General features: G+C 37.2%; 4 protein-coding genes across 6 annotated transcripts in view; 1 reads left to right on the top strand and 3 right to left on the bottom strand.

The window, feature by feature from the left end:
* LOC107656472 (E3 ubiquitin-protein ligase RNF115-like) overlaps positions 1-2,851 on the bottom strand; it is a 9,890-nt gene extending 7,039 nt beyond the window's left edge. For 2 of the 3 annotated variants that reach the window (XM_016444346.1, XM_016444347.1), the window contains exons 1-3: positions 2,646-2,851; positions 1,607-1,665; positions 1,408-1,480 (exon numbers count right to left, since the gene is read on the bottom strand). In XM_016444346.1, coding sequence (XP_016299832.1) covers positions 1,408-1,480; positions 1,607-1,665; positions 2,646-2,726 — 213 coding nt within the window. In that variant the 5' untranslated portion in view covers positions 2,727-2,851. The remainder of the gene's footprint in view (positions 1-1,407; positions 1,481-1,606; positions 1,666-2,645) is intronic. The other variant, XM_016444345.1, reaches the window with a different exon arrangement.
* Positions 2,852-4,529: 1,678 nt separating this feature from the next.
* On the bottom strand, positions 4,530-13,617 carry LOC107656474 (secretory carrier-associated membrane protein 3-like). The gene is made up of 9 exons (XM_016444349.1): positions 13,131-13,617; positions 11,518-11,601; positions 10,499-10,606; positions 9,460-9,580; positions 8,534-8,662; positions 7,014-7,173; positions 6,305-6,406; positions 6,050-6,167; positions 4,530-5,717 (listed from the first exon to the last, which is right to left on the bottom strand). Exons 1-9 carry the CDS (start codon positions 13,182-13,184, stop codon positions 5,568-5,570), a joined length of 1,026 nt encoding a protein of 341 aa, XP_016299835.1. The 5' UTR covers positions 13,185-13,617; the 3' UTR covers positions 4,530-5,567.
* A 4,336-nt stretch (positions 13,618-17,953) lies between these two features.
* LOC107656471 (cellular retinoic acid-binding protein 2-like) lies at positions 17,954-20,528 on the bottom strand. The gene is made up of 4 exons (XM_016444344.1): positions 20,277-20,528; positions 19,179-19,357; positions 18,770-18,886; positions 17,954-18,343 (listed from the first exon to the last, which is right to left on the bottom strand). The coding sequence occupies exons 1-4, from the start codon at positions 20,368-20,370 to the stop codon at positions 18,293-18,295; spliced, it is 441 nt and encodes a 146-aa protein (XP_016299830.1). The 5' UTR covers positions 20,371-20,528; the 3' UTR covers positions 17,954-18,292.
* Positions 20,529-24,131: 3,603 nt separating this feature from the next.
* LOC107656470 (28S ribosomal protein S21, mitochondrial-like) lies at positions 24,132-26,541 on the top strand. Its single transcript, XM_016444343.1, has 2 exons — positions 24,132-24,314; positions 25,801-26,541. The coding sequence occupies exons 1-2, from the start codon at positions 24,232-24,234 to the stop codon at positions 25,979-25,981; spliced, it is 264 nt and encodes an 87-aa protein (XP_016299829.1). The 5' UTR covers positions 24,132-24,231; the 3' UTR covers positions 25,982-26,541.
* Positions 26,542-27,611: the final 1,070 nt, after the last annotated feature.

The raw sequence follows: 27,611 nt of genomic DNA, 5'->3' as shown, positions 1-27,611 counted from the left end.
AAATTGAAGGGGGTCTGAATACTTTCCGTACCCACTGTGTATATATATATATATATATATATATATATCAGGGGCGTTTCCTCTGAGGAGGCAAGGGAGAATTGGATGAGAAAAAAATTTGTAGTACAAAAATAAAACAATGCAAATATTACAAAATATAAAAAGTGTATAAATCACTCGTTTTTCTAAAGAAACATTGTCAAACAGCGACACCAGTGGGTAAAGTTACAGAGGAAGTCCTGCCTCCCCTGAGCCCATTGAGTTTTAACAGACCCCCTAAAGTGTGCAGTGGGTTTAGTGGGGGGGTAATTGAGGATGAATGGGGAAAAGACACGAGAGAGGAGGCAATGCCTCCATCACGATACGATTGGATATGACTGGTTATGGTTGGCTGGGATTGGTTCATGCGATAAATCCTGCCTCTTGTGTTTGTGCGCGTTCCGTGTTCACAAATCAGTCTGAATGAACAATATAATGGCGTTAATGGGAAGACTAATTAAAAAAGTAAGTAAACAACTCACACACTTAGATATAACCACTTTGTTACGTCAAAATAAGACTTAAAATGGCATGAAAACATGATCTGTGGGAGTTTTTAGTGATTAATCAGCTTTGTGAAATTTAAGGTAAATCTGTGTCTGTGACCAATATTTACCGAGCTTTGATGACTGATGATCTGAAAAATTCAAAAAATAGTTCAAAGTTAACTATTAAAAAGGAATAGCTGAACATAAGTTCACAAATAAAATATTTAGTTTAAATTGTTACTGCCTTGAGTTATCATTTTGGAATACATGTAAAATGCTTAAAAACACTAACTTGATGAGATTCATACTTGGCTTTAATAAATAGAATATTGATTACATTGTTGTAAAAAATTTAATAGAATTGAATTGTGTTTTCTCTCTCTCTCTCTCTCTCTCTCTCTTTTTCTGATATTGTAAATAATGTTTATTTAACCAAGAAAATGTGACTGGGGCATGAATCTACATTTGATTAAAAAACAAAAACAAAAAAAACCTTCTCATTTCAGAACACCACTGCACACCTCTGATCTATATATCTATCATTTTGTAATTACAAATTTTTATTAATTACAAGTTTATATTAATATTTTGAATTAGATTTTATTTTTCATTTAAATTTTACTTAATTTTTAGTAATTCTGCTATGTGCTTTTGTCATTTTTATTAATTTAGCTTTATTAAATATTACTATTTACGTTTTATTTATTTTAGTTTTTGCTTTTTTATTTATTACCACTTTTTATTAATTAATTGTATTGCTTTTATTGCTTTGGCAAGGCAACATTTCTAATTTTTGTTTAGTTTACGTTTTTCATAGTTAATGATATATGATGCTCAAATAATCAGTTATTGGAAGACAGTGGGGAAAAAAGTATTATACCTCTGCAAACTGTGAGGCCATGTCATCACCGCCTACAGCGGCAGCACCAGCACCATCACGACTCTGAAGAAAACTAATGAAGCATGTTTTACTCAATGTAAATGACAAACAAGTTGAGTAAACCGAGATCTATGGAATTACAGTAAAGAAAAATATTACAATCTCGATCATTAGTTACTGACATAAAAGCAAAACTCACCTTGAGTTCTCTGACACCTCTTCAATGAAACCAGAGTCACATCTGGGACAAACATATTCCTGTTCAAACACATGTACATTATCAGGTACATCAGATGTAAAGAAAATGTTTATCTGTAATGTTTTTTAGGTTGCAAATAAATAAGATACCAGGGATAGTTGTCACAGTTGTCACTAGTTTAACTGCAGTGAATAATTCTCAAGGTTTATATATGTATTTTACTATCTTGACTGCAAAATGCTATTGAGCATTTCCATTGTTATTGTCCATGAAAAAAAAAATTCATTTAACATGTTAACTTTTTGTGACAACACTCTATACGAGGCAAGCTGTCACAATGTAACCTGCCATTAAATTGCCTATTAAAGGCTTTCAACTAAATTTAAACAAAAAAATCACATAATACTGTATTGTTTTAAAACACGTGACAACTTGCATTGACCTGACATTTATCTAAAAATCTCTTTGTCCTGAGAATACAGTTTAACCCTTGTGTGACTGTATGCCATGTGATTTACATGTGTACCAAATAGACATGACAAAAAAACCCCAAAAAAAACACGGTATTAGTATTTTAGGTTGGAGGATTACATTCATATATTTGTTATTATTATTATTATATTACATGCACCTTTGTGTCAGACAACCTGTCCAGGATCTGCACACCTGCCAATCAATGTACTGCATGGGTGTGTTTCTACTTGACCAGGGTTGCAGACGGTCGAGGCTGTGCTAAATTTGGCATCAGTGTAACTCCCAAACTTGGTTACTGAATTCCTCGCACCCATGACATTCATCACACACTCCTTATAACGTTTAGTTTCGTGAACCACATTCCCATAGTTCTATACCAATGCGCGTCAACTCATACAAACACTACATGTATAAGAAATATAAGCAGTACTGTAAGTTAGTACGTCTACTGTAAGTTATAACTGTAATTAGGAAAACTTCAGTTGCGTTGAGGCGTATCGCAGCAGGGTAAGCACACAAAACGCACGCACGCACGCTTGTTAATGAAGTGTTTCCGTGTACTTACAGGCAGCTTGGGGTCGATTTCACCTCTGCAGCAGTGACAGAAGAACCGGTGTCGTGGAGCAGCAGCAGCAGCCTCCGCCATCTTCACTCACTAAAAGCTTCTATAGAGCTATAACGCTGGCACTAGGAAAGCAGAGCCGTTGAGAAACAGATTTGCGACACTCCCATAGGCTTCCATAGGAACTGCGGAACGCGGAAGTAAAGCGTGTCATGGAGCAGCCAATAGTTCCAGTATTGAAGCCCATTCATTTCAGTGCTTCTCGAGCACACTGGCCAGAACGTTGAGGAAATTACAGCAGTTTTTGGCATTTTAACAAATTGGTTTACCTCGCGGAAATCTGTCCAGTAGTTTGTATTTTATGAAACGCGTTATAGTTAATGTTTAGTTTTAGATTATAGGCAGTTATGCTATATTTGCAGTTAGATAACGTGAGAAACACCTTAGTAGCGATCCTAACCAGATGCTAGCTGTCATATTTTTACGTTTTTTTTTTCTTTCTGCAATCTTTCTCTCCCTGTAGATAGCTGAATGAGTTTCAGTGAAGACTGCCCATTAAAGGAATACAAGTTTCCCTGAATGCAGTTGGTTGTCTTGAGTTTTTTTCTTTCTTTTTTTTTACGTTATTTACATTTTTTATTGGGTTAAATTCCGTATTTGCTGGCCTTTTTAACATTCACTTATATTGTCTTCTTACATAAATGTCATAAAATAATACTGGGATGTGAGGAATTAATCTACTTAAATTCAACATTAAAAAAAAAGCAAAACTTATAAACATTGAGTGTTTGATAATGTCTAAATATACAATGCAAAACATAAAATACATTAATAAATAAGCTAATAAGAGTAGAGCTAAATATAGGCTATATTTATTAAACAGCCATACGGGCATCTAGTGGTTAAACTATGGCATTGCATAGGAATATTATTTTTCTGGCCACCAAACGCCTCTAATTTGCCTCTTTGCACTGGAATTTAAAAACATTTTCTCTATTTTAACCCTAAATACTATGCTAATTATAATATAAATAATAAGCATATTAGAAAAAAATATTAATGCTGTCACTTCATCACTCCCCAGAATAAAATGCGATTGTAAAACGTAGTCAGTGTAGTTATCAATACACAATCAATGCAAATGATTTGTTAATAATCACTAAAAATTGCTGCAAATATAGTTGAAACTGCTGTCTATCCTACTTAAACCCACTCAAACATATTGAACAACGTGACGGCGAGATCAAAGCGTGTCGAAACCACTGTCATTATAACTGTCTGTTTCTCAACGGCTCTGTTGGAAAGGAGCGTCGGTTGTCAAGGAGACGCGTAATTTCGAACATTCAAAACATCGTACTATTTATAATAATTTCTTGAGAGAAAGTAAAACGAAAAAAAATATGGTAGTATTTTCATACATGTCGGGATGAAATACCAAGTAAAATGTCCTCTACTGTTTCATATCAAAGCCTTACTATTCATTAAGATTTTATAACAAACATATAATGACTTAAGATACTTGTATAACAACAACAAAAGAAAAATATATATAGAAAAATAAATAAAATATTAAACATATATTAGGCTATACTAAACATTTATTCGTTTAATATATAGTAAGTGCAAAGGCAAATTATAATATGCATATTCATGAACTTTAATAAAACAAATAACACAGTTACAAGAACATACAACAGCAATACAGTAACGGTAAAACAACCAAGTAATACTTTCATTTAGGTATATACTATAGCAGGGGCGGTGAACGTCAGTCCTGGAGAGCCGCAGCCCTGCAGAGTTTTGCTTCAACCCTAATCAAACACACCTGAACCAGCTAATCAAGGTCTGAAGGGTTACTAGGAAGCTATAGGCAGGTGAGTTTTTATAAGGGTTGGAGCTGAACTCTGCAGGACTGCGGCTCTCCAGGACCGGAGTTCGACACTGCTGTACTAGTGTTAGACAAAACGTTAGATTGAAATTACCAACAAAAAAAAAAGTTACAAATTACAAAAGCAACACAAATACGTTGGCCACTGATAACCGCACCTATCTTGTTCTTTTCATTTGGATAAGAAATTTTGAGTTTTATATTAAGGTATGAAGTATGATTATGTATTCCAAAGCACGAATTACCTGCCTCAAATTACCAGTCGTGTTTAACTGCAAAGAGTTACATACAATAGTTTAAAGCTGCATCAAAACATGCTTTTTCATAAATAAAGGTCAAAGGAAGAAATCCATCCACCAACAGACTAATAACCTGAATGATGAATCTCTAAAATATGGTATGGGATTTCTCTCTTTCACTTAAGAAAAACTTTTGGCAAGTTAAACTTCTTAGGTTCTAAGTAGTAACCTCCATTCTAGAGCAATGAAATTATCCCTTTCCTTGCCATGTACAGCTATTTACACACAAAGAAGGAAGTCAAGGGAAAAGCAAAGGCAGAATGTGGCATGTCTTTGTTGAATCTGCAAGGCTGCTGTATCTTACACTTACAAGCTTTAGAAATGTAAGAGAGACAAGAATTGTAAGCCAAAACCTGGGGTATTAGGTATTTTTACGTTCTTAACAAATTAGTGACTTTTTCTAGCATGATAAACAGAAAGACTATTGTATTAGTTGATAATAGATCCTCATAGACAGCATTTATAACCCATAACTTGAAATCAACCAACACCTAGATCCTTTTTGCATGTCCAAACTAATGGCCTAATGCTCAGCAAGACCAACAAATACAAATGAAAATCCAGTGGTGTTTTACTATCATTATGAGTCATGCATACGAGACGGGTCTAGGGTAAGTGCGTTGGTTTGTCAAGACAACTTGGCCATATCTAGGAGTGCTAGAAGAAGTCACTTTGTCTTTAGGCTGTGTAAGCAAACAGGTTCTTCAACCTCATTTATTTTCTTTCAGTCATGTCTCTCTACCGGGGTGCAGTGAAGGCGCCCTGTGCGGCAGAAACGGTGGCATTGGTGGCTGCCTGGCGCACTGCCTGATTGGAAAGCACACCGGTAGCAAACTCAGCCTGGGCCTTCTCAAAGCTTGCTTCAGTCTGTCTGTACATAGAATGAACCTGATGGGAAAAGATGCAAAAAAAAAAATTCTACATATGTTATTGTTCAAAAGTTTGGGGATGGATTTTTAAAGTCTCTTATTCTCTCCAAGGCTGCATTTATTTGATTAAAAAAAGACTCTGAAAAGAGTCTGCATTTAAAATATCATTGCATTATTTCAAAATAAAAAGGTCAGTCAAACCCTGGATTAGCAGTTGAAAATCCACAGATGATGACAACACAGTTTCAAAATTGGATGAAGATAAACATTTTGTATGGTTTTCAACTTATACTTAAGGTTATATCCCTAATTTGACGGCCAATGGATGCTGTTATTGGTGATGTGATTTACCCTCTTGAGCAACACCACTCCCAAGGCCGCCTGAGCGGTGAAGAGCACAGCATTTATCATCATGATCCCACCCACTGCCTTGCTCTTGCCAAGAGCGGCTAAACTCACGATCCACCCACTGTGACACAAATGGGAGAGAAAAAGAAAAATTTAAAGAGTAACAAGCCAGTGGCCAAATTAGAAAGAATGGAATGACACTAAATGACAATCAACAGGTTGATAACCAAATTTGTTCAAATGTTTTGTCATGCTCACCTGAAGCCCCAGCCAGGGATACCAATAGTCATGATAACATAAAGCACCAGTTGGGCAAAGAAGACAAAGAAAAATGCAAAGAAGTTGAAGGAACTGTCACTCCTGTTGAGAAACGGAAGCGCACAATGACCAGTTCATTATGTTTGGAAACATTTGGCTGACATATAAATTCTAAAAATGTTAACATAATGGTATAACAAACTATTATACATTTTCATGTTTATTTCCCACTCATTTTGTCGTCGAGGAGGCAAAAAGTGTCAGAAATCGGCATAATTTCAAGAATTACTCATATCTACAAGACTTATGCCGAAGTTCACGCAAACATAAAAAATGGTTTAAAATGTGCTCACCCTCAGGCCATCCAAGATGCAGTTGAGATTGTTTCTCCAACAAATTTGGAGAAATTTAGCATCACTTGATCACCAATGGATCCTCTGGTATTAATCAGAGGATCCATTGGTGAGTGAGTGATGTAATGCTACATTTCTCCAAATCTGTTCTGATGAAGAAACAAACTCATCTACATCTTGGATGGTCTGAGGGTGAGTAAATTTTTATCATTTTCATTTTTGGGTGATTATTCCTTTAAATGCACTTAATACCGGAGTATTGCTAAAAATGTGTTTGCTACATCTAAAAAAATATATAAATAAATTGACACAAGTTAGGTGTCCCACCCTCAGTGAGAGACCACAGTGGTACGTACCTGAAGGCTTTGTACACAGGCCTGTACCAACAAACAAAGGAGCAGGGGGTGAAGAGGAGAAACCAGAGTATGGCAAGACCAAAACCAACTCCATTGATGGGGTCCGCACAGAACATAGCCAAACAGGAGATGAGATTAAAGAGCAAAGTGCATGCTGTGACTACAAGAAAAAAAAGATGAGAGAAGTGGGTAAAAAGAGAGAGAGAAAGATAAGTATAAAGGAAAACTGCAGACTAACAAGCCAAATAACATACTGAAGTAGTGGTTGACCAATAGGCCTATACTAGGGAGCAACTGCTGATATGTGATACATGTGATTTGGTGATACACACCGCTGTAGTTCTTGTACAATATTTAAATTTGAAAGAATTTCTCAATTTTTTAATTACCGGTAATAAAAAGTGGTTAAATGTTGCAATTAACATGGTAAAATCTCTTAACATTAAAAATGGGCACATTCACTCAAAAGATACGTTACTCATTAATAAATTAAATCAAGTCAAACTAATTTTGTAAATTACTTTTTATTGTAAATCCCACTTTTTCATCTTTGACCTAGAGGAATGCAGCTCAAACATGCAGCTGCAATGCACCACGCGTTTCTTCTCCCCTCATTTTTTCCAATTGACGGAAATCCGTCATAGCGACGGAAAACTTGAATCCCTCTAATATACAATATTAGAATGTTTGCGGGAGCGGGACACACATGTTGCGGGAGTGGGCTGTCCCGCTCAGGCTGCACATCAACACACACGCTAAGCTTTTTTCTCGAGCTACCCCATCTCCACCCCCAATCCGGGAATGAGTAGAATGGTTATTAATAGCCGCAATCCCGCGCCGAAATTCAAATCCTGCTCTGTGTTCTCTGCTAATAACCCGACTGTGAATGATGCGAGCGGCGTCACTATACACGCTACATGTTTCTTTTCCCCTAATTTTTTTCCAATTGACAGAAATCCGTCGTAGCGTAATCCCTGCATAAACAATTTTTTTTTTTCAAATTGAATTCAAGCACTTTCAAGGACCTATGATTGTTTTCAAGTACTTTCCAGGCCTTGAATCCATATGTCTGAAATTCAAGTACTTTCAAGTACTTTCAAGAAGCGTGGGAACCCTGTGTAATATTTAAAGTTCTAGTCAAAGGTATCTTACAAAATCACATGAGGGTGAGTTAATGAATAAGTTATGAGTGAGTAAATGAGTTAATATAACAACTTTTGGGTGAACTACCACTTTTTATTTTACCCAGTATTTACAAAAAAAACAAAATTTGAAACTTGTCCATTGACAAGGCTTTTGAGATTCACTGTTCAAAATGGCCAAATAATGGTCGATTAATCAGGCTGGCCGATATATTGGTCAATCACTACAGAGGAGGCTAACAATTTCAGTTTAACAGATGAAAGCATGCATGATAAATTCATAATTGAAGTATTTACTAAAAATGATGGAGGACAGATACAAACCAGAACCATCCACACACTGCAAAAGACGTACAGTACTAAACCGAGCAAACTTACACATCCAGTAGTAGTACATGGTGGTGACAGTGCGCTGGAAGCTTTGGCTAATCTCCACATTAATGTTCTGATAGAAACATGGTCCCACTGGGCAGAAGGAGGGCAATGGGGGCCAATTATTCTGACGAGCTGAGGGAGAAGGACAGAGAGAGATTCTTATCCCCATTCATCAATCACACTCCATTAATGTCTTGTTCATTACCGCCAAGGTCTAAATCTTCCTCCTTTGAAAATACCATCCATCCATCCATCACTGTCATCTTTTTAAACGTGCTGTTTCTTTGTCCCCTCCTCTATCATTCAGGTCTCATCCATCTCTGCACCTTCATTGTAACCCTGAGCAACAATTTTAGAAGTCCATCTAAATAATCACTTCAGTTCTTAAAATACACTTGTTTTATGCCGATCCATCTGTCTTGTCATCTTTTACATAAAATCCTTTTCTATTCCTACTGTACTTTGCTCTCTTTCATGCAGAAAAAAAGCGTAAATTATTATTATTTAAATGTGTTATGCTTTGTATATTCTGCTAATCTTGACTGAATTGAAGCCTTTCATTCCTAAAAAACACACTGATTGCTTGTCCCATTTTCTGTGTTGAAAATCTGCAGAATTGTGTGAAATTGTTTATCCAAAAGTGGATTTGTATAGGGTAAATGTGCAAATGGAGCTGGGAGTACTTCACTCTTTTTGATAGCTGAAATACTTTTAATCAAAACTGCATCAAGATAAGTACATTTTCTGAAAATGTGAGTAGTGGCTGCACATGAAACACCCGCCAAGACAATGTTAGGATGTTGTGGATGGTTGTCAGGTCAAAACTGAAGACAAGACTATCAACTATCACTGTACAAGATGTTTCGTTTACATTGAATTCCCCTGGCTAAAACACAAATCAAGATATTTTTTCACAAGCCTTCACTCACTGGCTCCAGACCCAAGCGCATGTGCATTCAGCTCTCTCTCTCTTCTCTCCAGCTCTTTTGCTTTTCTTTCTAGTTCCTCCTGCTTCCTCAACAGATCTGCTGTGGTGGCATTTACTGCAGACTGCAACAGAGAGAGAGCGAGAGGCAGTTAACAATTATGAAATGCATAACTGTTTTCTGTCACTACCACATTAAGAAGCATTTTTGCACAGTATTAAATAGATGAGATATATTTATGGTCAACTGTTTGCAACTCAACAGAGAGCAAAATTATAGTTGAAATGCAGCTGTACACTGTGCTTACTATTCCACAGCAGTATGAATTTTTAGTTTATTAATTAGTGGAAAATACACTATTGTTCGAAATGTGTGGTCGCATTTATTTGATCAAAAATACAGTTAAAACAGTAATAATCTCAAACATGATTCCAATTTCAAATAAGTGTTTTCTATTTTAATATGTTAGTTAAAGTGTAATTTATTCCTGTAATGCAAACCTGAATTTTCAGCAGTCATTACTCCAATCTTCCTGTCACGTGATCCTTCAGAAATCCCAACGGTATCAGTAATTAATACTTGAACGGTAGTGCGTATTTATTTTATTACTTTATTATCTTGCTATTCCCATAAACAAAATAATAAACATCAGTCAGTGGCCTTAAGATTATCCATACAAATCAGTTTAATCATACTATTCATTTTGTGAAAAATTCTAAAGCTGTCCAAATATAGAATGAAATAATTAATAATAAGATCAAATTATATAACCATCATGCAACCATTTTGATGGTTAAAACAGCTTTACTGCTCAATAACCACTCTAGAATTACATCATGGGTGACAGATCTAGATCTAACAGGATGGTAATAAAATATTGCTTTATAACTGGAATAAGTAGCATACACTGGCTTGAAGAGGGGCCAACTGTGTGCTGGTTGCAAATCTTAACAATAAACTACCAGAAGCAACAGTTATAGTAAATCCAGTGTTATGGCCCTGTGTGAACAAATATGGCTCAATTAGTTACTCTAAACAGCACCTGTGTTCCAGAGGATCCATAATTCCTGGGCTCAGTTGGTGTGGTGCTACTGGGAGGCGTTTGGGCAGGAGGTGCGGCAGGAGATGTGGCTTCATAGGGAGGTGGAGGCTTCATTACCCAAAACAACAAGCAAACCAATTACTATCAGCTTAATAAAAATCTAATTAAGCAAAAATAAGCCATCATAATCATGCAGGACTGGTATAACACAACAAATTAACTGAAGTCTTTAAAAACATAATATTACAAACTAGGGCTGGACGATATGGCCAAAATTGATATCACGATATATTTCTTAATTTCGGTCGATACGATATAATTCCGATATCGATATGAACACTATTTATCTGAAATAGAAATCTTTTGTAACATTATAAATGCCTTTATAATGTAAAAGTATTAATTTCTATAATTTCTTTCCCAAAAAAATAAAAGAAATTATACTGAATGGAATAGTGTATAATGTTACAAAAGCTTTTTATTTGGAGGCGCTTTTAGAGTGATAAAACTAGCGGTTTCTCCAGTAATGGCTGTAATCAAAGCAGCTCCGCTCATGAACGCTACTTTATCAGATCAAATGAAAATGCCATCGAAACTTTTCTGAAGACATTCAATTCCCTTCAGAGATACATTCATATAAAACACCCGCGCCGTGTTATGATTTTGAAACGTGCAGTGCTCATGTTTATTCAACGAAGTCAAACGCCACAAATAAATCAATGTATGGGAAACTGGTAATGTATATCGAAATATCGGAAATGTGTTTAAAAATCATATCACCGTTATTGAAAAAAATTATATCGCGATACATATTGATATTGAATTATTGTCCAGCCCTATTACAAACACAATGACAAAAGGATCTGATAAGAATTTTCTCTTGCAGAGCAGAGGTAACTGAAGTTGACATGAAACTGTTTATAATCCATTGTACTCCCATCATGTGATGTATTAATAATTAAAGGCTATGTAAACACAGCCTGACCAACACTGACAATGGTCAGGACGGACATATTTACCGCTGTTGTGTTGTTGTCGAATGGGTTGTAGAGGTCCAGCGTGGCATAGCCAGTGTTGCTACTGTGCTGAGTCACTGATGGATCCTGCAAACACAAGAAAAACAAACCTTTCAGTTCATTTATAGCAGGTGATAGATAATAATTAAATATCTGGGCTGATACCACAAAAATGTAACATTTTAAACGAAGCTCAAGGTCGCCTAAGAACTGGTACTTTAAAGGCACAGTATGTAATTTTCGCCGCTAGAGGGCGAGTATTCAAAATAAACAAAGAATCAAAGGCGTAGTTTGATGAGGATCAGCTGAAGGTCAGCTGATGCGAGCTTGACTAACGTGACCTGCCAGAACTAACGCTACGCTTGATTATTATCCCACAGTCGACCGCTTCCACTCCTTCCGGTCGTGCGTATGTGGGGAAAAAAAGCAGTGCTGTTTTATCATACTAGATACATTTGAAAGTTCTGTTATAATGCTACTCTGTGCGGTCGTCACAGGTCTAATAAAACGCACAACATATTAAAGCGTCTGGTGTTTCCATGTTTTCTACAAAACAAAACCAGAAATCGAGGGGTTATGACATCATTGGCAGGCGACACAATGACACTATGGACACGGTCCGTGTCACTAGTTAAAATTGCTTATTTCTCTGGATTTAAACATTCTTTGAAACATTTGGGATAATGCAAGTACACAAGTCAGCAAAATATATAACACTGTTCTAGTGGTTTTCGCATATTTTAATTAAAAAATCTTACATATTGTGCCTTTAAACTTATAATCTTGCACTAATATCATTGTTTCTGAAGCAATAACTTCGTCTGCTATAGGGGGACTAACCTTCAAAACACAATAAGACATGAAATTCTTCTGATAAACTGCAAGTAACTAACCAGCAATAGCATAAAATAATAGACTGCCACTCAAAGGTTAAGACACACATGGATGAATTTATGTTCTCATGATCTTAAAAACCTTCTGACCTAAAGGTCTTTTACTTAAATTTAGATTTAAAGACAAATATAAACTGCACCCATGTACAGACTTCACTTCAAAACATTGTTTTTTGTCTTATTTGGCCACTGTATAATTCCTACACCTTTGTGACATTTTATTTTACTTTTCTGTAAAAAAATTTAAATTAAACTAAAACTAAAAATGTAATAAAATAATATTTTTAGCCTAATTTAGACACTACAGTTTTACATTGTTGATGACTTAACTAATATTTTAAAATGTGGAAAATAGTAACAATAAACAATAACAAGGTGTGTCCAAACTTTTGACTGATAGTCTATTTACACATGCCGTTTCATTATAATCATTTTCCTTGAAATATTTAATTTCATTAGTTGGTTATTTAATCTAGCTATACTTACAGCAGCAAGTCATCAACAACTAGCAGCTCAAATCCAGACCAGAATGTCAAGGACACAGACTGGAAGGATCATTCATACAAGAATACAGTCATGTATTTTAATATGATTGGTCTGACCTTTGATGACTGTCAAGTCTTATGACAGCATCCCCAGAGGTACAGCACTATACAAATTAGGCCACAAATGACAACAACACAAGCAGTTTACAAAATTACAAAAACTGTAACAGCATATTACCTGAAATGGATTGTGATCATCAGCTGCATCAGCAAAAGTGGTGTATTTTGACATTTTGGAACTGGTTTGGCAGATTTGATCTTGCCAAGATGTAAAAAGAGGTTCAACTCAACCGCGATGACCAGGTAAACACTAGCACAGTGTTGTGTAGCGGACAGTTACAGGCAGAAGTCAATCCAGTTTAGTAAATACCAGATTATAATAAGTCAATTTAAAACAAACAAATCACACCGCGACCGGTTAACATTAACTAACTAGCTAACCAGCCAACATTACAACGAGACGTCAGGTGTCTGTTTCAAATCAGTAGCAAAACTTGTCCTTATTCTACAGTGGTTTATGGTCTTCTTCATTGGTATTTTTAAATTATTTGTTTATTTATTTATTTTCCTTTGTTAGATCCGACGAGCGATACGATTTCGTTCCAATTTCAAGTCTGACGGCGTTGTTGTGTAGCGCTAGAGGCGAGCACAGGAAATGTGTTCATATCACATGACAGGGGAGTTGCCAGGTTTCCCATGCGGCACAAGTAACTTAATAAAAAAATAATAATAAAACATTAAAACAAGCGATCCTTTTCCGTTTTAGATGAGTAAACTGCAAAATTATGTATTTTTGAAAATCATTCCCATTTACATGAATATAATTAAAATAGTTAACATTACAACTAGAAATAAACTAGTCTTTAACTTACAAAAAATAGACCCAAAATTGCTTATTAGTTAGAGGACATGGCAACACGGTAGAACTGAAGCTTTAAGGAAATAGTTGCGTCACATGACGAGGAAGAGCCCATGAGAAAGCGCTATTAAATCACATGATGAAGGAGAATTTTGCGAGAAAGCGCATGTCTGAGGAGTGACGCAAGGGGCATGTTTCGCCTAACAAACAAAAATCGTTGTATTTCAGTGTAAAATTCATAATCTCATGCTGTTCCTTCTCTGTCAGTGCTGTGCTGATTTTCTGGTTGGATGAGAGGCATCAAGTCAGTTTGATTTCACTGAGACCATGCATTTCTTCATCAGCCCCTTTCTTCCTTTCTTTCTATCCTGCCGAGGGCTTGAGATGTGTTAATACTGTGTAGTTGGCTGCATTGCTCCACTGATTAGTGAGCGCGTGTGATGGTTACTGGAGATTAATTGAAATTAAAGCTTGATTAATATCGTAATTAGGTCCCCCCCCCCCCCCCCCCTCTCTCTCTCTCTCTCTCTCTCTCTCTCGCTTCCTTCGGCTTTTTAGCACTTCCCTCTGTAAAATATAGATGGGGCACCGGGGCAAGTTGTCACACGGGGAAGATTGCTGAAGGCTTGCAATTCTTAAGTCATGTTGAGTTCACATGGGTGACAGGAGGGCAGAAAGTCAGTCATATGATACCTCAAAACACAAAATATACCTCTACTCCCCTGGTCCACGCACACACACAATCACCCTTCTTCATGCTCTCTCATTTTGCTGTAAGTCCAATTTCAATTTCTTAGATATTCACTTTATGTTATTGAATGTTTGACCTCTGACTGCAGACATTCAGGTTGCTTTCTTTGATAATAAAGTTTCTGCTGCTACTGCCAGTATATAAAGTGTTCCAAAAAAAAACAATCAATGCAGCACTTTGACTTCAGTCTTGACCAGATGTGGATAAAATTCACACATACTGAATGGAAACCAAGAAACTGAACACTCCACAAATTGACCTTGAAACAGCATGGTTCCTGGATAGCATTATTTTATGCTCTAATCTTGGTGTGCAAGCTTCCAGTGAAGTTCAAATGCAATACATTAATCAGTGAGCATGACATTGCGATGGTAAACAGGAATGGGACCTTTAATGAACCATTCATAGAGAAACAATATGTTCTTTATCTGTGAGTTCAGAGTAAGGTTATGCTAAAGTGACAAAGATTTGTCACTATTAATACCCTAAACCATCTTTCCTTTAAAACCTCTTTTTCTCTTCTCTTAAGTGGGTGTGTCTGTGCTTCCTTTTGAAACCACAACATTCCTCAGCCAATCAAGCATGCATGGCCCCATGACATCACCGTCTGTGGAATGAGCTGACATGAAGCCTACACTGGTGAATTGCCAAGGCAACCAGCAGGGATGGAGGGAGCTTCAGTGGACCTTGTGGGCTTGTGGGTTTTGCCGCTGTTTCTCAGCGGTATGGTTTAAATTAAAGAAGAGGAGAAATCAAGGTCTGGGCCTCATTTAGTGCGTACCACCACAATGGGCTTAAACCACACAAGGCCAGAGTTAAATACATGGTGAAGAGTTGATGACCTTGTTCTAGAGTGCTTATAATATTAATCTTGTTAACGAGGTGCGCAGTGAACACGCCAGGCGTTGCAGCGGATGTGAATCCATGTCTCAAAGCATTTTGGTGTTCACTTGGAATTGTAAAGTGAGTCAAGAAGCCTAGACAGACAGATGGAACAAATAGAAGTTAATGCAGTGCAAATGTGCAATTTCTGAAGAAAACGTTATGCCTAGCCTATGCAAAACTTGCCGCCACAGTGCTAGGGTGTTGCTAGGTGGTTGTGACTTGTGAGGGTGTTCTGGGTGGTTGCTAGGGCATTGCTAGGTGGTTACTACTATGACTTGGGGAAGTCGTGGCCTAATGGTTAGAGAGTCGGACTCGTAACCCAAAGGTTGCGGGTTCGAGTCCCGTACCAGCAGAGATTGTAGGTGGGGGCAGTGAATGTACACTTCACATGTGCGCTCTCTCCCACCTTCAATACCATGACTGAGGTGCCCTTGAGCAAGGCACTGAACCCCCAACTGCTCCCCGGGCGCCGCAGCAAAAAATGGCTGCCCACTGCTCCGGGTGTGTCTTCACTGCTGTGTGTGTGCACTTTGGATGCTGTGTGTGTGCATTAATTCCGAGTATGGGTCACCATACTTGGCCACATGTCACGTCACTAGGGAGTTCTGCATGGATGTAAGGGAATTGACTCTTTGCTGGGAGTTTAATTGACAGGCGATCTGACCAATCATTACAGCGAATCTGCCATTTTGTAGATTAGAGAGTAGATTAAAGTCGGTGGACTTGTACTTGAAAAATGGTCTTTCCACGGTTGAAACGAGATACCTTCTGATGTTCATTCATGTTTATTTCATGCTATAACTAGTAAAGAGTAAGAGACGATCGGTTCACGTACCTCTTGAACTGAGGTGCTACAGCGATCTGTCATGACATTAAAGAGCCATAAAATGGTATTTATTGTTTAAATGCTTTTTGGGTGGTTTTTAGATGGTTGCCAGGGCATTGCTAGGTGTTTGCTTGGGGATTCATTATGGAGTTTTGGAAGGGTTGCTAGGTGGTTGTTAGGAGGTTATGGATAGGACATTGCAAGGTGCTTTCTAGGCATTGCTAGAAATATGTGACCCCTGTTTAAACTGTACAACATTCCAGTGCAGATTGGACATAGTTGGACAAGAAAGGACATGAAATTGACCATAGGAAAAATCTTTTATTTCTGATTATGATAAATGGCCTTTTAATTTCTTAGCACATTTGTGTGTGTGTGTGTGTGTGTGTGTGTGTGTGTTTTCTGCAGGTGTACATGTCTTTCTGAGGAAGATTGCAGTTGCAGCAGCTTCCAAACCAGCTGTTGAGATTACACAGCAGGGGGAAAGTCTCTCCATTCAGACCTCCACTAGTGTATTGACCACTTATGTGTCCTTCACGGTGGGCGAGTCCTTCAACGAGACTACAGTGGATGGACGCCCATGCACAGTAATGCTAGATTGCTAGATAGTTGTTACAGAGTTCTGGGTGGTTGCTAGGTGTTCTAGGTGGTTTCTAGGACAAAGGTAGGTGGTTTCTGGTTTCTATGACATAGCTAAGTGGTTGTTAGGGTGTTCTTGGTAGTTGTTATGGCATTGCCAGGTGGTTTCTAGGGTACTTTGGGTGGTTGTAGGTGGTTGCAATGATTCTTGCAGTGATTCTTGCTTTAGCAAAACCACAAAAATACAGTCAATGCCTCTGATGTTAAGCAGGGTTTATGGATTTTTTCAACCTCTTCCAGAATTTAACGGCAACCTCAGTACACTGCGGCACATATACACTTTTAAGACATCATGGGTTATATGAGCTTAAAACTTTTAACAGGACCGTTGAGAATTGTAGAAAACACATACGCAACACAGCATGCAGACTGAAATTATGTGCAATCTTGAATAAGTCCACTGTGAGCTCTGCGGTCTGGAACCTGGAAAATTCATCATCGGCACCAGACTGAAAAAAACAGTAGTCTCTGAATGCTGTTAAATAAATGTGTGTCTGTAGAAAAAGGAAAGATACGAAGAGTGGAAGAAAGAGTTTTAATTTAATTTAGCTTTTCATCAGCAGCTTTTTGCATCATTTACTGTGCCCTAGATTTAGAATAAAGCAACAGTTTGGATCATGAATCTGGCTGCAGAAAGACAAAAAGAAAGAGAAATGACAGACATTCTCTCTGACCTCATGCAGTAACTAGCTACAGATGGGAGAGAGAACAGAGGGAATATAACCTTAAAAACATGAAATTATTTTTATTTTCTAACGTTTGCTCACTCTTTCCATACCCCTCCCTCATTCCCCCATTACTCTTTGGCAGGAAATAATTCAACAACTGATGTACACTCATAACATACAAATTTATAGTGTTGTTCAAAACACTGTAAGTGGTTGGATCAGGAGACAGAAAGCAAGAACAGATAAAAAGAGCACTTTGAAGAAAAGTAATGAGACAGAAAATAAGTGTAAAAGTGCAACCAAGGTCAGTGTCAAAGACATTTCTAAATCCAGGCAAGAAGAAAACAGTAAATTAGTCATGAGATTGTTGGGGGTTTATATGTATAAAGGTTTATTGCCAAAAACATTTTTGATTGATAAGACACAATGTGGCATGTACATAAAACTGCAACATAAAATGCACAAACACCAATAATAAATACACTTCTCAGCTAATGCACCAAAAAGAACAATGCAAACTCGCTACCATCTTTATACAAGTACCACCTCTGACCCTTCAAACATCTCTCCTTCTCTGGCACACAAACTTAGCACATGTCACACATAAAAAACGTGGAAGGAACAGGTTTGCACAATGATAAACTTGCATTTTAGCATATTGTGGACATGGTTGAGATGGAATGGAATAAATGAACTGAAATCTAAGGATCCTTCAGTCTCGTTCATACACACGGGTGCAGACGACATCTCCGGCTCTCATGGTCTGGAAGATAAACATCAGAGATGTTAAAAAACCACCATCCAACTGCTTGAACAATTTAAGATCCTTATCCGACGGGCTTAAACATAACAAAAGATATTGGATCTTGTTCTCTGAATTCAAAGAATGCTCTTTTTAATTTCCAACCATGGAACACTGATTTAACTAACTGAAAGTTTCAAAATATCAAGAACAAAAAAACACAGACATTGAGGAGCCTGTTTACTGTACGTGGCCTAAATGGGAAGAGTGTGACTTCTATAATAATGTGAACTATAATGGTGAGGAGTGAACAACAATCTATTATTGTAAGGTGTTGAGCTTTTAAGATGCTCATTAGAGTAGGCTGGTAGTAATCTATATTATATGCTAGTGGCATAATTCAGTTGAAAATATTAACGTTATTTTTCAAATAAGTGGTGCACTTACGAGAATCATCTGGCCATCATTGGTCAGTTCACGTGTCCATGATGTCTCAGGCCCCTCCCCCTTCTGCAGTGTCTGCTCACAAGTGATTTTACGGTCTGTCTCCCATTTTGGAAAACTCTGACGAGAAATTGTTAGAAAAGGGCAAAAAGCTGAGATATTAATTTAAAATATCTTTAAAGGGTCTCAAAGTTTGTTGAAATCATACATCATTGTGTTTGTGCGTATAGATAAAAGTGAACTTCCCCATCAAATAAAGTTAGATATTAACATATAATGTTTAGTATTAGAAAATATAAACAATAATAGATTTCATACATTGATATTTTCTAATAGTAAATCTTATGAAATATGATTTTGTGTAGCAGTTAACAGAGAGAAAAATATAATGTGCTGAGATGTGTGGCATTACTGTGCATGGGCGTCCATCCACTGAAGTCTCGTTGAAGGACTCGCCCACCGTGAAGGACACATGAGTGGTCCGCACACTAGTGGAGGTCTGAATGGAGAGACTTTCTCCCTGCTGTGTAATCTCAACAGCTGGTTTGGAAGCTGCTGCAACTGCAATCTTCCGCAAAAAGACATTTACGCCTGTAGAACAAACAAGCAAACACACACACACACACACACACACACACAAATGTGCTAAGAAATTAAAAGGCCATTTATCATAATCAGAAATAAAAGATTTTTTCTATGGCCAATTTCCTGTCCTTTCCTGTCCAACCGTGTCCAATCTGCACTGGAATGTTGTACAGTCTAAACAGGGGTCACATATTTAATGCAATTAAAATCAGGTACCCCATTTTTAGTTTACACCAAGGAAATCTATACCTTTTAAATACTGAGTCAAGACAGTGGATTCATTCTTGCTTTTATTTCATTTAGGGGCAACTGTGTACTTGGTCTAAGTGAACTCCCCTTTGAATTAATAATTGGGGTCGAGGGACGGTGTGTCTACAGAGCCAAACGGCTGGCTGAGGGGCCCCGTATAAGGGTTTGTGAGCCTAATCACAATCCCGTGAGGAAGTGAAGCAGAACATTTTTCAGCTTTCCATTCATTGTGCTCATGGTCAAATGAGTCTCAATTTGACCTGAACAAAATATAATAAAAAATAAAAAATAAAAACATGTAATGACTGACATGCAGTCATGCACGGGTTTCTTTTGGTTTATAGTTCTCTTGTCAGATGATAACAAAATTGCTAATTTTATATTGTAAAACAAAATAGCATTATTGCTTATTTTATTTCTTTTTAAAGAGGTAATAATACAAAATATGTATACTAAATTACTTAGGCCTTTAATTAGATTTTTTTTTTCAATTTAAAGGAAGTTACACTAGTAGGCTACCGAGGCATTTTTAAGCACCACAAAATATCAGAATAACTTGTAATTAATTTTAATTAAAAAACATAAACTAATACGAATACAAAGGTCACATTTAAAAAAAGTTTTTGAATTATCTTAGATAAAACTGTTCTAATAATGACGAATCTTGAAAACTCACCGAGAGCTTTTAAAAGTTCCTCGAAATTTTCGGAAGTTTTCATTTTCCATGATCCAGAAAAGTCAGCAAACGTTCGCTCCGTGTTTGACTCCATGTTTCTTCGTATCTTTCCTTTCAGACAGTTGTTTCGGACCGCTCTTCTCCTCTCATCCGCCGGTGTTAAGCAGTCTTTCTTTCTCTCAGATCAGCCTAAGAATGTGCGCTGAGTTCTCGGCCAATCCGGAGCGTTTGCGCCTGTGCCGCGTTTCATTGGGCGACCGCTGCTCGCGCGCCATGTGCTTCCAGTAAAGATTCAACAAGACCCTTATTTGCCCCACCATTTGGCTTCAGCGATCGGGTCATATACGGCTGATTCCTTTAGCTGCATCTTAATACTTGGTATTTGTCATTTAGCAGACACTTTTATCCAAAGCAACTTGCAGCATGATTCCAGATTCCTTGTTCATGGATCATGCATCACACCTCCAGGGATTCTCACTTTTTTTTTTTTTTTTTTACTTTTAGTTACATTTAGTTGTCAGTCATACTAAATTCGAAAGCATTCCATTGTTTTTTTGGAGATTTTGTCAAACAAGGAGCTTTTGCTTAAAAATTGAATTGGTGCAAAATACATGGAAACCTCCATATTACTCCCTTTCTCTCATACAAACCTGCCAACAAAAACATCTCATGCTGAGCTTTGTTAGTATTCAGACCACAACAGTCAGCCATTGTCAGTCAATCATATCACAGCTTCAAATCTCGGCTCTCTTCTGTCTCTTGCTGAGAGCTGCTGTAGACCTGTCTGTCCTAACAAGACTCTGGCTTTGAATTAGCATTTACACCTCCTCTAAAGTTTTGAGGGACTTTATGTTTCAAAACCAATTTAAATCACTTTTTGTTCAGACCATATTTAAAATAAATAAAAAAGTAGGATAAAACAATATTTATAATAGTAAAATATAGTAAAAAAAATATATATATATATATAGAAAGTAAGTAAAATGTATAATGATTTTTAGAATGTAAAATAAAAATCTTAAAATAATAATTATTATCTCTAAAATAATATTTCTGTTTGATTATATGAAATTTGCCCTTTTCTACAAAAGTTATGCAGAGGCAAATTTGTGCAGCTGAAAAAGCATCTGATTCTATATCGGGTGTGCTGTAAAATTAATGTTATAAAGTTCTTATGTTCACTATCTGTTCATCTGGAACTAAAGAGCTTAATCTTAAAATGCTTTATGTTAACAGAAGACAGCACTGGTTTTCATCCATTTTACACAGATATACCAGAAGAAAACATCAGACCCTAGAATCTTTTTTTTTTTTTTTCACATGAATTTTGCCACCGGCTCAGACCTTAATAAATGATGACGCATTTAAATGAATTTTCTTTAATCAGTTCCATTCATTCTCTCCAAACCCACTCACTCACACTCACTTTGCTCTATCTGCTTCCCTTCGTTTCGTTTTTGTTCCTTTCGTACACGTCTCCACATTCCTCATACAAATGGTGTGAAAGAAGCAGCGAGGAGACGAGAAGCAAATGGAGTGTTTGAGTGGCCAAAAGGGAGCCAGGGAGGAGAGAAAGAATGAGGCCGTGTAAACTGAAACCACATCCTCTTCTCCAAATGCTCAGAGGTAATTACCTGCCGATTCCTGAGTTGCTCCCCACCCGTCCCTTTTTTCTCCCTTTACCCCCGATCCCACCCCTTCTACCAAAAACATTTCAACAAGTCTGGATAAGAAATGATATCCCTGGAAATGGAACAGAGGAAAAGCGCAAAGGGAAGACGAGTGAGAGAGAAAGAACAAAACTGTATATTTTCAGCCAGAATGGAGACAGTGGCAAAAGTTCAAGCTGTTTTCTTGCCCTCATTTTGAATGCTTCCCCTAAAAGCACATCAGCAAGCTTTTCTTTGAAGTGATCGAGTCAATAAAGCTACTTGAATTTGAATGAGAAAACAATCCTGATCCCACACTCACCTACTACTGACCCCATTATCCGGGAGACGATGAGGATGAGGAATTCATGTATGGGAAAGACAGTGAAAGGAGGGGGAATATGTCTACATAAAAAGGCATTTATTTGGAGACTAAGTCTGTTCATCTGTGATAACAACCACTGATGACCTAAATGCATAGCCTATGCCGTAACAAACTGAAGAACCTTTCATTTCACAAAACATAACAGAAGTTCAATGGGCCTAATGGGCTTAGTTAAAATTCTGTATGTGTTGTCTTAAGTACGTCTAACTTCTAAAATGGAAAACAGCATTTTATTAAGAAACACTCTATTACTTAATTTTTTCTCTAATCAACAAATTCCCTGAGAATATTGCAGGTAATCATTTCATAGGTTTTTGCTATGTGTCTGAACTTTTCATCCTGCTAGTCATCTTCCAGGTAAGAATTTACAGAAAATGTGATGATAAAATTCGAAAGATGTTAAAAAATATCATAATTAACATCAAGATGGCCCCTCATCTCCTAGCCCAGGGCTGTCCAAACTCGGTCCTGGAGGGCCGGTGTCCTGCAGAGTTTAGCTCCAACCAGGGGCGTGTCTACGTGGTGGCCAGGGGTGGCACCAGCCCCCCCCTGAAATTTGGCTGGCCACACCAGGTGTCCCCCCTACCAGATGTCTTGCCATAGGCTTGTTTTTAGTAAATTTCTAATTTTAGGCGGTTTCTATAGTGTGATCTTAATGACAATGTCGAGAGCGCATAATGTTACGCAATCCATGTGCGCGAGGACGAATCTCTCCCCCCGGCCACTCTCTTTTGAGCCAGTGGCCCCGACTGGCCCCCCCATTTAAAATGCTCTAGACACGCCCCTGGCTCCAACCCTAATTAAACACACCTGAACCAGCTAATCAAGCACTTAGGCATAGAAACTTCCAGTCAGGTATGTTGAGGCAAGTTGGAGCTAAACTCTGCAGGACACCGGCCCTCCAGGACCGAGTTTGGACAGCCCTGTCCTAGCCTAATCTCTCACTGAGCGATAGAGCTAATTTTAGCTCTTTATTTTCATTCTGTTAGGTTCCACCATGTCTTGTTGTTGTATATGAATGAAGCTATAATCAATAAAGGTATAAACATATATTAATCTTATTTACCTGAATTAATTCCTGTCAGGTGAGACTGAGAGCCGCTAAAACACAGAGTCGGCATCGTCGTCCAAGAAGCGCAACCGTTAATTTTTTAAAGGGGTCATATGATGCGATTTCAATTTATCCTCACAATATGGTAAGGGGCGTAAGATTTCCGTCACACGCTTGAGGTATTCGGTCAATTACAACGCACTGGATAGCTGGCCAATCAGAGCACACCTCGCTTTTCAGACCGATGAGCTTTGTAAAAATCGACGCGTTTCAGAAAGGCGGGGCATAGAGGAGCAACAATAATGTACAGCATGTGGAAAATAATGTGTTTTTTTAACCTTAAACCGCATAAACAAATTTCATTACACCAAATACACAAAATAATGTTATTTTTAGCAGCATCATATGACCCCTTTAAATCTATTTGGCGCCACCTAGAGTTCGAACGCTCACTTTCAGGAACTGGAGAACTGGCTGCGCAACGGATCGCATTTCCACCCGTGGACCTTCTGGGAAAGGGTTGGAGTGATAGTCAGATGTTTAAGGTGGTTTTAACATTTTTAGAGCTTACAGGACTAGACCACAGGATTTAGTGTTTGAGCATGAGGATCATGATGCTTCTGCCCATCTCGGAGGTTGAGGAGCACAGTGTGGAAGCTGGAGGAGCTGAACACCCAGCGCCAGCTGAAGCTTGGGCTCTGATCCTCTGGGGTGGGTGGGGCATTACAAAAATGTTTATTTATTTTTTTCCCCTTCAGTACAGATTCATCACCCATGTGCGCAAGATATACAGTAGGTGGCGGTAATACTCCTAAGGAGTGAACGGCCATTGAACAAAATGAAGAAGAAGAAGATTTCCACCCGTGAAACATGGCGAGCCACCTTCGCTTCGTCGCTCGGACTGTCATGGTCCAGAACAGCAATGTCGATGCGGCATATGGCGCGCTGAGCAGGTACTTATGAGAAGTATGGTGACTTTGATATCTGTGCAGAAATGTCGTTATAAATCCTTTAGGTAGGCGCTAATAATCGATGTGACCGTGTGCTAACACATAATGACTTTAATAAAGAACATTAGTATATTATATAATGCTTAACAGACAAGTCATTAGTTAGAAGGTTAATCGTTAGTTAATAAAAATTTGTATGCACTGTAAAATATAAGTATTTGTTGACCAATGTTGCCTGTAGTGTTGTTTTAGTGTCCTTTATATACGTTTACAGTTTTTATTAATATTTTGAATTAATTTTTTTCATATTTTCAGTTATAATTTTTACATTTAATTTTTCGTTTCATTTAATTTGGTTAGTTATTATGAAAAAATATTTAAAAGTTGACCGATATATATAGGAAATATTGTCGTAATTGTATGTTTAATGTCTTCATGTTTCCAAACGTTTCTGTTTTTCTGAAAACAACTGTTTTCATGCAGCGATAGCTGGACGCTTTTGTTCATATTAGGAATTTCCTCATACGACTTTCTGTGCGAGAGCGCCCTCCGGCTTCGAGTATGAATGAAACATACACTGCACTGAGTGTTTAACGCTCCGCGATGTTCATCTCGCTTTATTCTGGGTCCGAATAAAATATCAGATCATGCACAGACTATCCTGTCTCTTTGAATGTGTAATCTACGCCCCTGATACACACACACACACACACACACACACAATGTTTAAAAAAAACGGATAATGAATTGGATGTAATGTAATGTAATTTTCTGGCAGGACAATATCCATTAATTTTACGGATTAATACATTTTCCGTTAACTCTAAAACACAACCCAATGCAGTACAAAATTCAAAATACAGGTAAAACACATGTAAAAAAATAAATAAATACGGAAACTTCATTCAGATTAATGTATACAAGGCAACATTTACATTTAAAATTTGTTTTATTTTATTTTGTTGTTGTAGTTAACTATAATAACCCTGCATGCCTTGCCTGACCTCTTATACGGCTTAAAATATCACCCTGAAGAAAGTCTTTAATAATTACAATTTTAGTGTGCTTTTTTAGCATGAAAAAAAAACTGCGTTTGTATTGCCAAAATGTTTGCAGCATAACATGAGATCCGATGATAACCAATGTTAAATAATAGTGCAAATAAACAAGTAATATTAACATATTAAATTAAATATCAATAATGCCCAAATAAAGCATGAAAATTACATAAAGTAACAGCCCTAGGTAAATTAAAGTAATACCATCAATGTAAACAAATGTGTTATTGCAGAAGTTTCTTTAGAGGGTGCAGTTGAGTTGTATTCTTGCAATCTAGGCTTGCCTTGAACGTATGATCAAAAGTCTTACCTTGGATTTGGTTTGCAAGGCTGCCTTGTTTTCACCATGTAACCAAATAATACAGTATGATATTTCATATTTACAGATATTGTAGTTGTTACATGCTCTTTCTCTCTCTTATTCTCTGCAGAGTGCTGTCTTCTGATGGAATAATTGAATCTGTGAAGCGTAGAAGATACTATGAGAAACCCTGTCGTAAGCGAGAGAGAAAGAGCTACGAGAACTGTAAGAGAATCTACAACAGTGAGATGGCCAGAAAAATATCTTTCGTATCAAGAACACAAAGACAAGATCCATGGCTTGGATGTTAAGATGACAAACTGACTGTTCATGTTGACCCACACATGAGTCAGGCACAGTGATCTGCCTCACAAAATAAAGATCCACTGGAACATTTTACATGTTCACCATCAAAAAATCATTGCAGGACTGTGTTCTGTCTTAACCTTATTTCCATTTTGGATGTTGTGATATTGTTGACTTAACATATTGTCTATAAATTGTTGTATGTTGGTAATAATAAAAAGCGTAAGAACTTTTCCATTATTTACAATAGGTGCATTGTCAAAAAAATATACATTTGTGTTTTATTGGCTGTAAAAAGTATATTTTCTGAACATTTGAAAACTGATAGCAATTAAAATGTGCACATTGAGCAAAGTTTTAAGTAGTAAATGAATTCAAATAAAAGGTAAAAATTAAAAAACTTGCACAGCAGGAATGAAGTGGGGACAGATTAAGCTCAGTCACACTTTAATCTGATCTTTTCTTCATGCTAACATTTTGAAAATGCAAAAATTGAGAACTTTATCCGGTGCACCTTTTACAAGATACACATTTTTCCATCAGTGGAAAATGGGCTATATAAATAAATAAAGCTTATTGTTAAATTGAGCAAAAAATATTGTTAAATCAAATTTTAAATGTTCAGTTTCAGTTTTACCTTTTTGACAATTGGCTAGTGGCACCACAGCAATAATATTGAATTTGATAAAATACTAAAATATGAGTCCTTTATATCTATAATATTACGTTCTCCATGGTCTCATCTGAATCAGGAGAGAAATATGCACAGATCAAGCACCATTTACAGTACAACTGAAAACAGTTCTATACAAATATGACGGTAGATTTTGATGTGAGGAGAACAGAAGATGGACATTTCAACTGTAGGAAACATTATGTGGATTATGGACTCGTATTTTGGCCAGAAGTGATGATTTAATATAATGCCTTGATGGATTTGTTTCTTACAAACATGCAGCTTTTCACTTCATAAGATCTTAATTAATAGACTGGAGTCGTGTGGATTATTGTGATGTTTTCATCAGCTGTATAGACTCTCATTCTGACGGCACCCATTCACTGCAGAGGATCCATTGGCGAGCGAGTGATGTAATGCTAAATTTCTCCAAATCTGTTCCAATGAAGAAACAAACTCCTCTACATATTGGATGGCCTGAGTCATCAATTTTGGGTGAATTCTTTAAGATCAATTTAATAGGTAAATTGCCTGCCATCTATAATGTAAAATACCTTATGTCATTATAATTCTTCAGTCTATGGAAATGTTGGCACAATAAGCTGAATTGCGCAGTATATGTTAACTGGAAGGAGCTTTGTAGTTAGTGATCTTTCTCTGAGCTCAAGGTCTGTGTGATACGTGTAACGGGGGGATGGGTCTCTCTCCAGAGGGTCATTCAGTTCAATGTATAGCTGTGGATGAGGCCTCAGCCCTAAGCAGCTGAAGTGGTTTGCTTTCCATGAAGTCATGTTTGCATTTTAGTCTAACTGACTTGCTAACTGACTTGCTTTGGGGATATAAACAATGTCATTCACAATAGTTATTTATTCAATACAGAGTCTTTTATTTAGAGTCAACTTTTTAATTATTTCCTAATTTTAAACATAATCATTGTACCCAAAGTTGTGTTTGTTTTA

Source organism: Sinocyclocheilus anshuiensis, unplaced genomic scaffold (genome assembly GCF_001515605.1).
Source record: "Sinocyclocheilus anshuiensis isolate Anshui unplaced genomic scaffold, SAMN03320099.WGS_v1.1 scaffold2019, whole genome shotgun sequence".
Classification (NCBI taxonomy): Eukaryota; Metazoa; Chordata; class Actinopteri; order Cypriniformes; family Cyprinidae; genus Sinocyclocheilus; species Sinocyclocheilus anshuiensis.
Note: the sequence above shows the minus strand (reverse complement) of the source record. Positions and strands in the feature narration are given on the sequence as shown.

Coding starts and splice junctions, on each gene's coding strand:
- LOC107656474 (XM_016444349.1), bottom strand. CDS start 13,184: ATGTCAAAATACACCACTTTTGCTGATGCAGCTGATGATCACAATCCA. Junction 8,663..9,459: donor TGCGCTTGGGTCTGGAGCCA/GTGAGTGAAGGC, acceptor CTTCTCCCTCAG/CTCGTCAGAATAATTGGCCC. Junction 7,174..8,533: donor CATGTACTACTACTGGATGT/GTAAGTTTGCTC, acceptor TTTTTCTTGTAG/TCACAGCATGCACTTTGCTC.
- LOC107656471 (XM_016444344.1), bottom strand. CDS start 20,370: ATGGAGTCAAACACGGAGCGAACGTTTGCTGACTTTTCTGGATCATGG. Junction 18,887..19,178: donor TGGATGGACGCCCATGCACA/GTAATGCCACAC, acceptor ATTTCTCGTCAG/AGTTTTCCAAAATGGGAGAC. Junction 18,344..18,769: donor ATGATGGCCAGATGATTCTC/GTAAGTGCACCA, acceptor TTTATCTTCCAG/ACCATGAGAGCCGGAGATGT.
- LOC107656470 (XM_016444343.1), top strand. CDS start 24,232: ATGGCGAGCCACCTTCGCTTCGTCGCTCGGACTGTCATGGTCCAGAAC. Junction 24,315..25,800: donor GCATATGGCGCGCTGAGCAG/GTACTTATGAGA, acceptor TATTCTCTGCAG/AGTGCTGTCTTCTGATGGAA.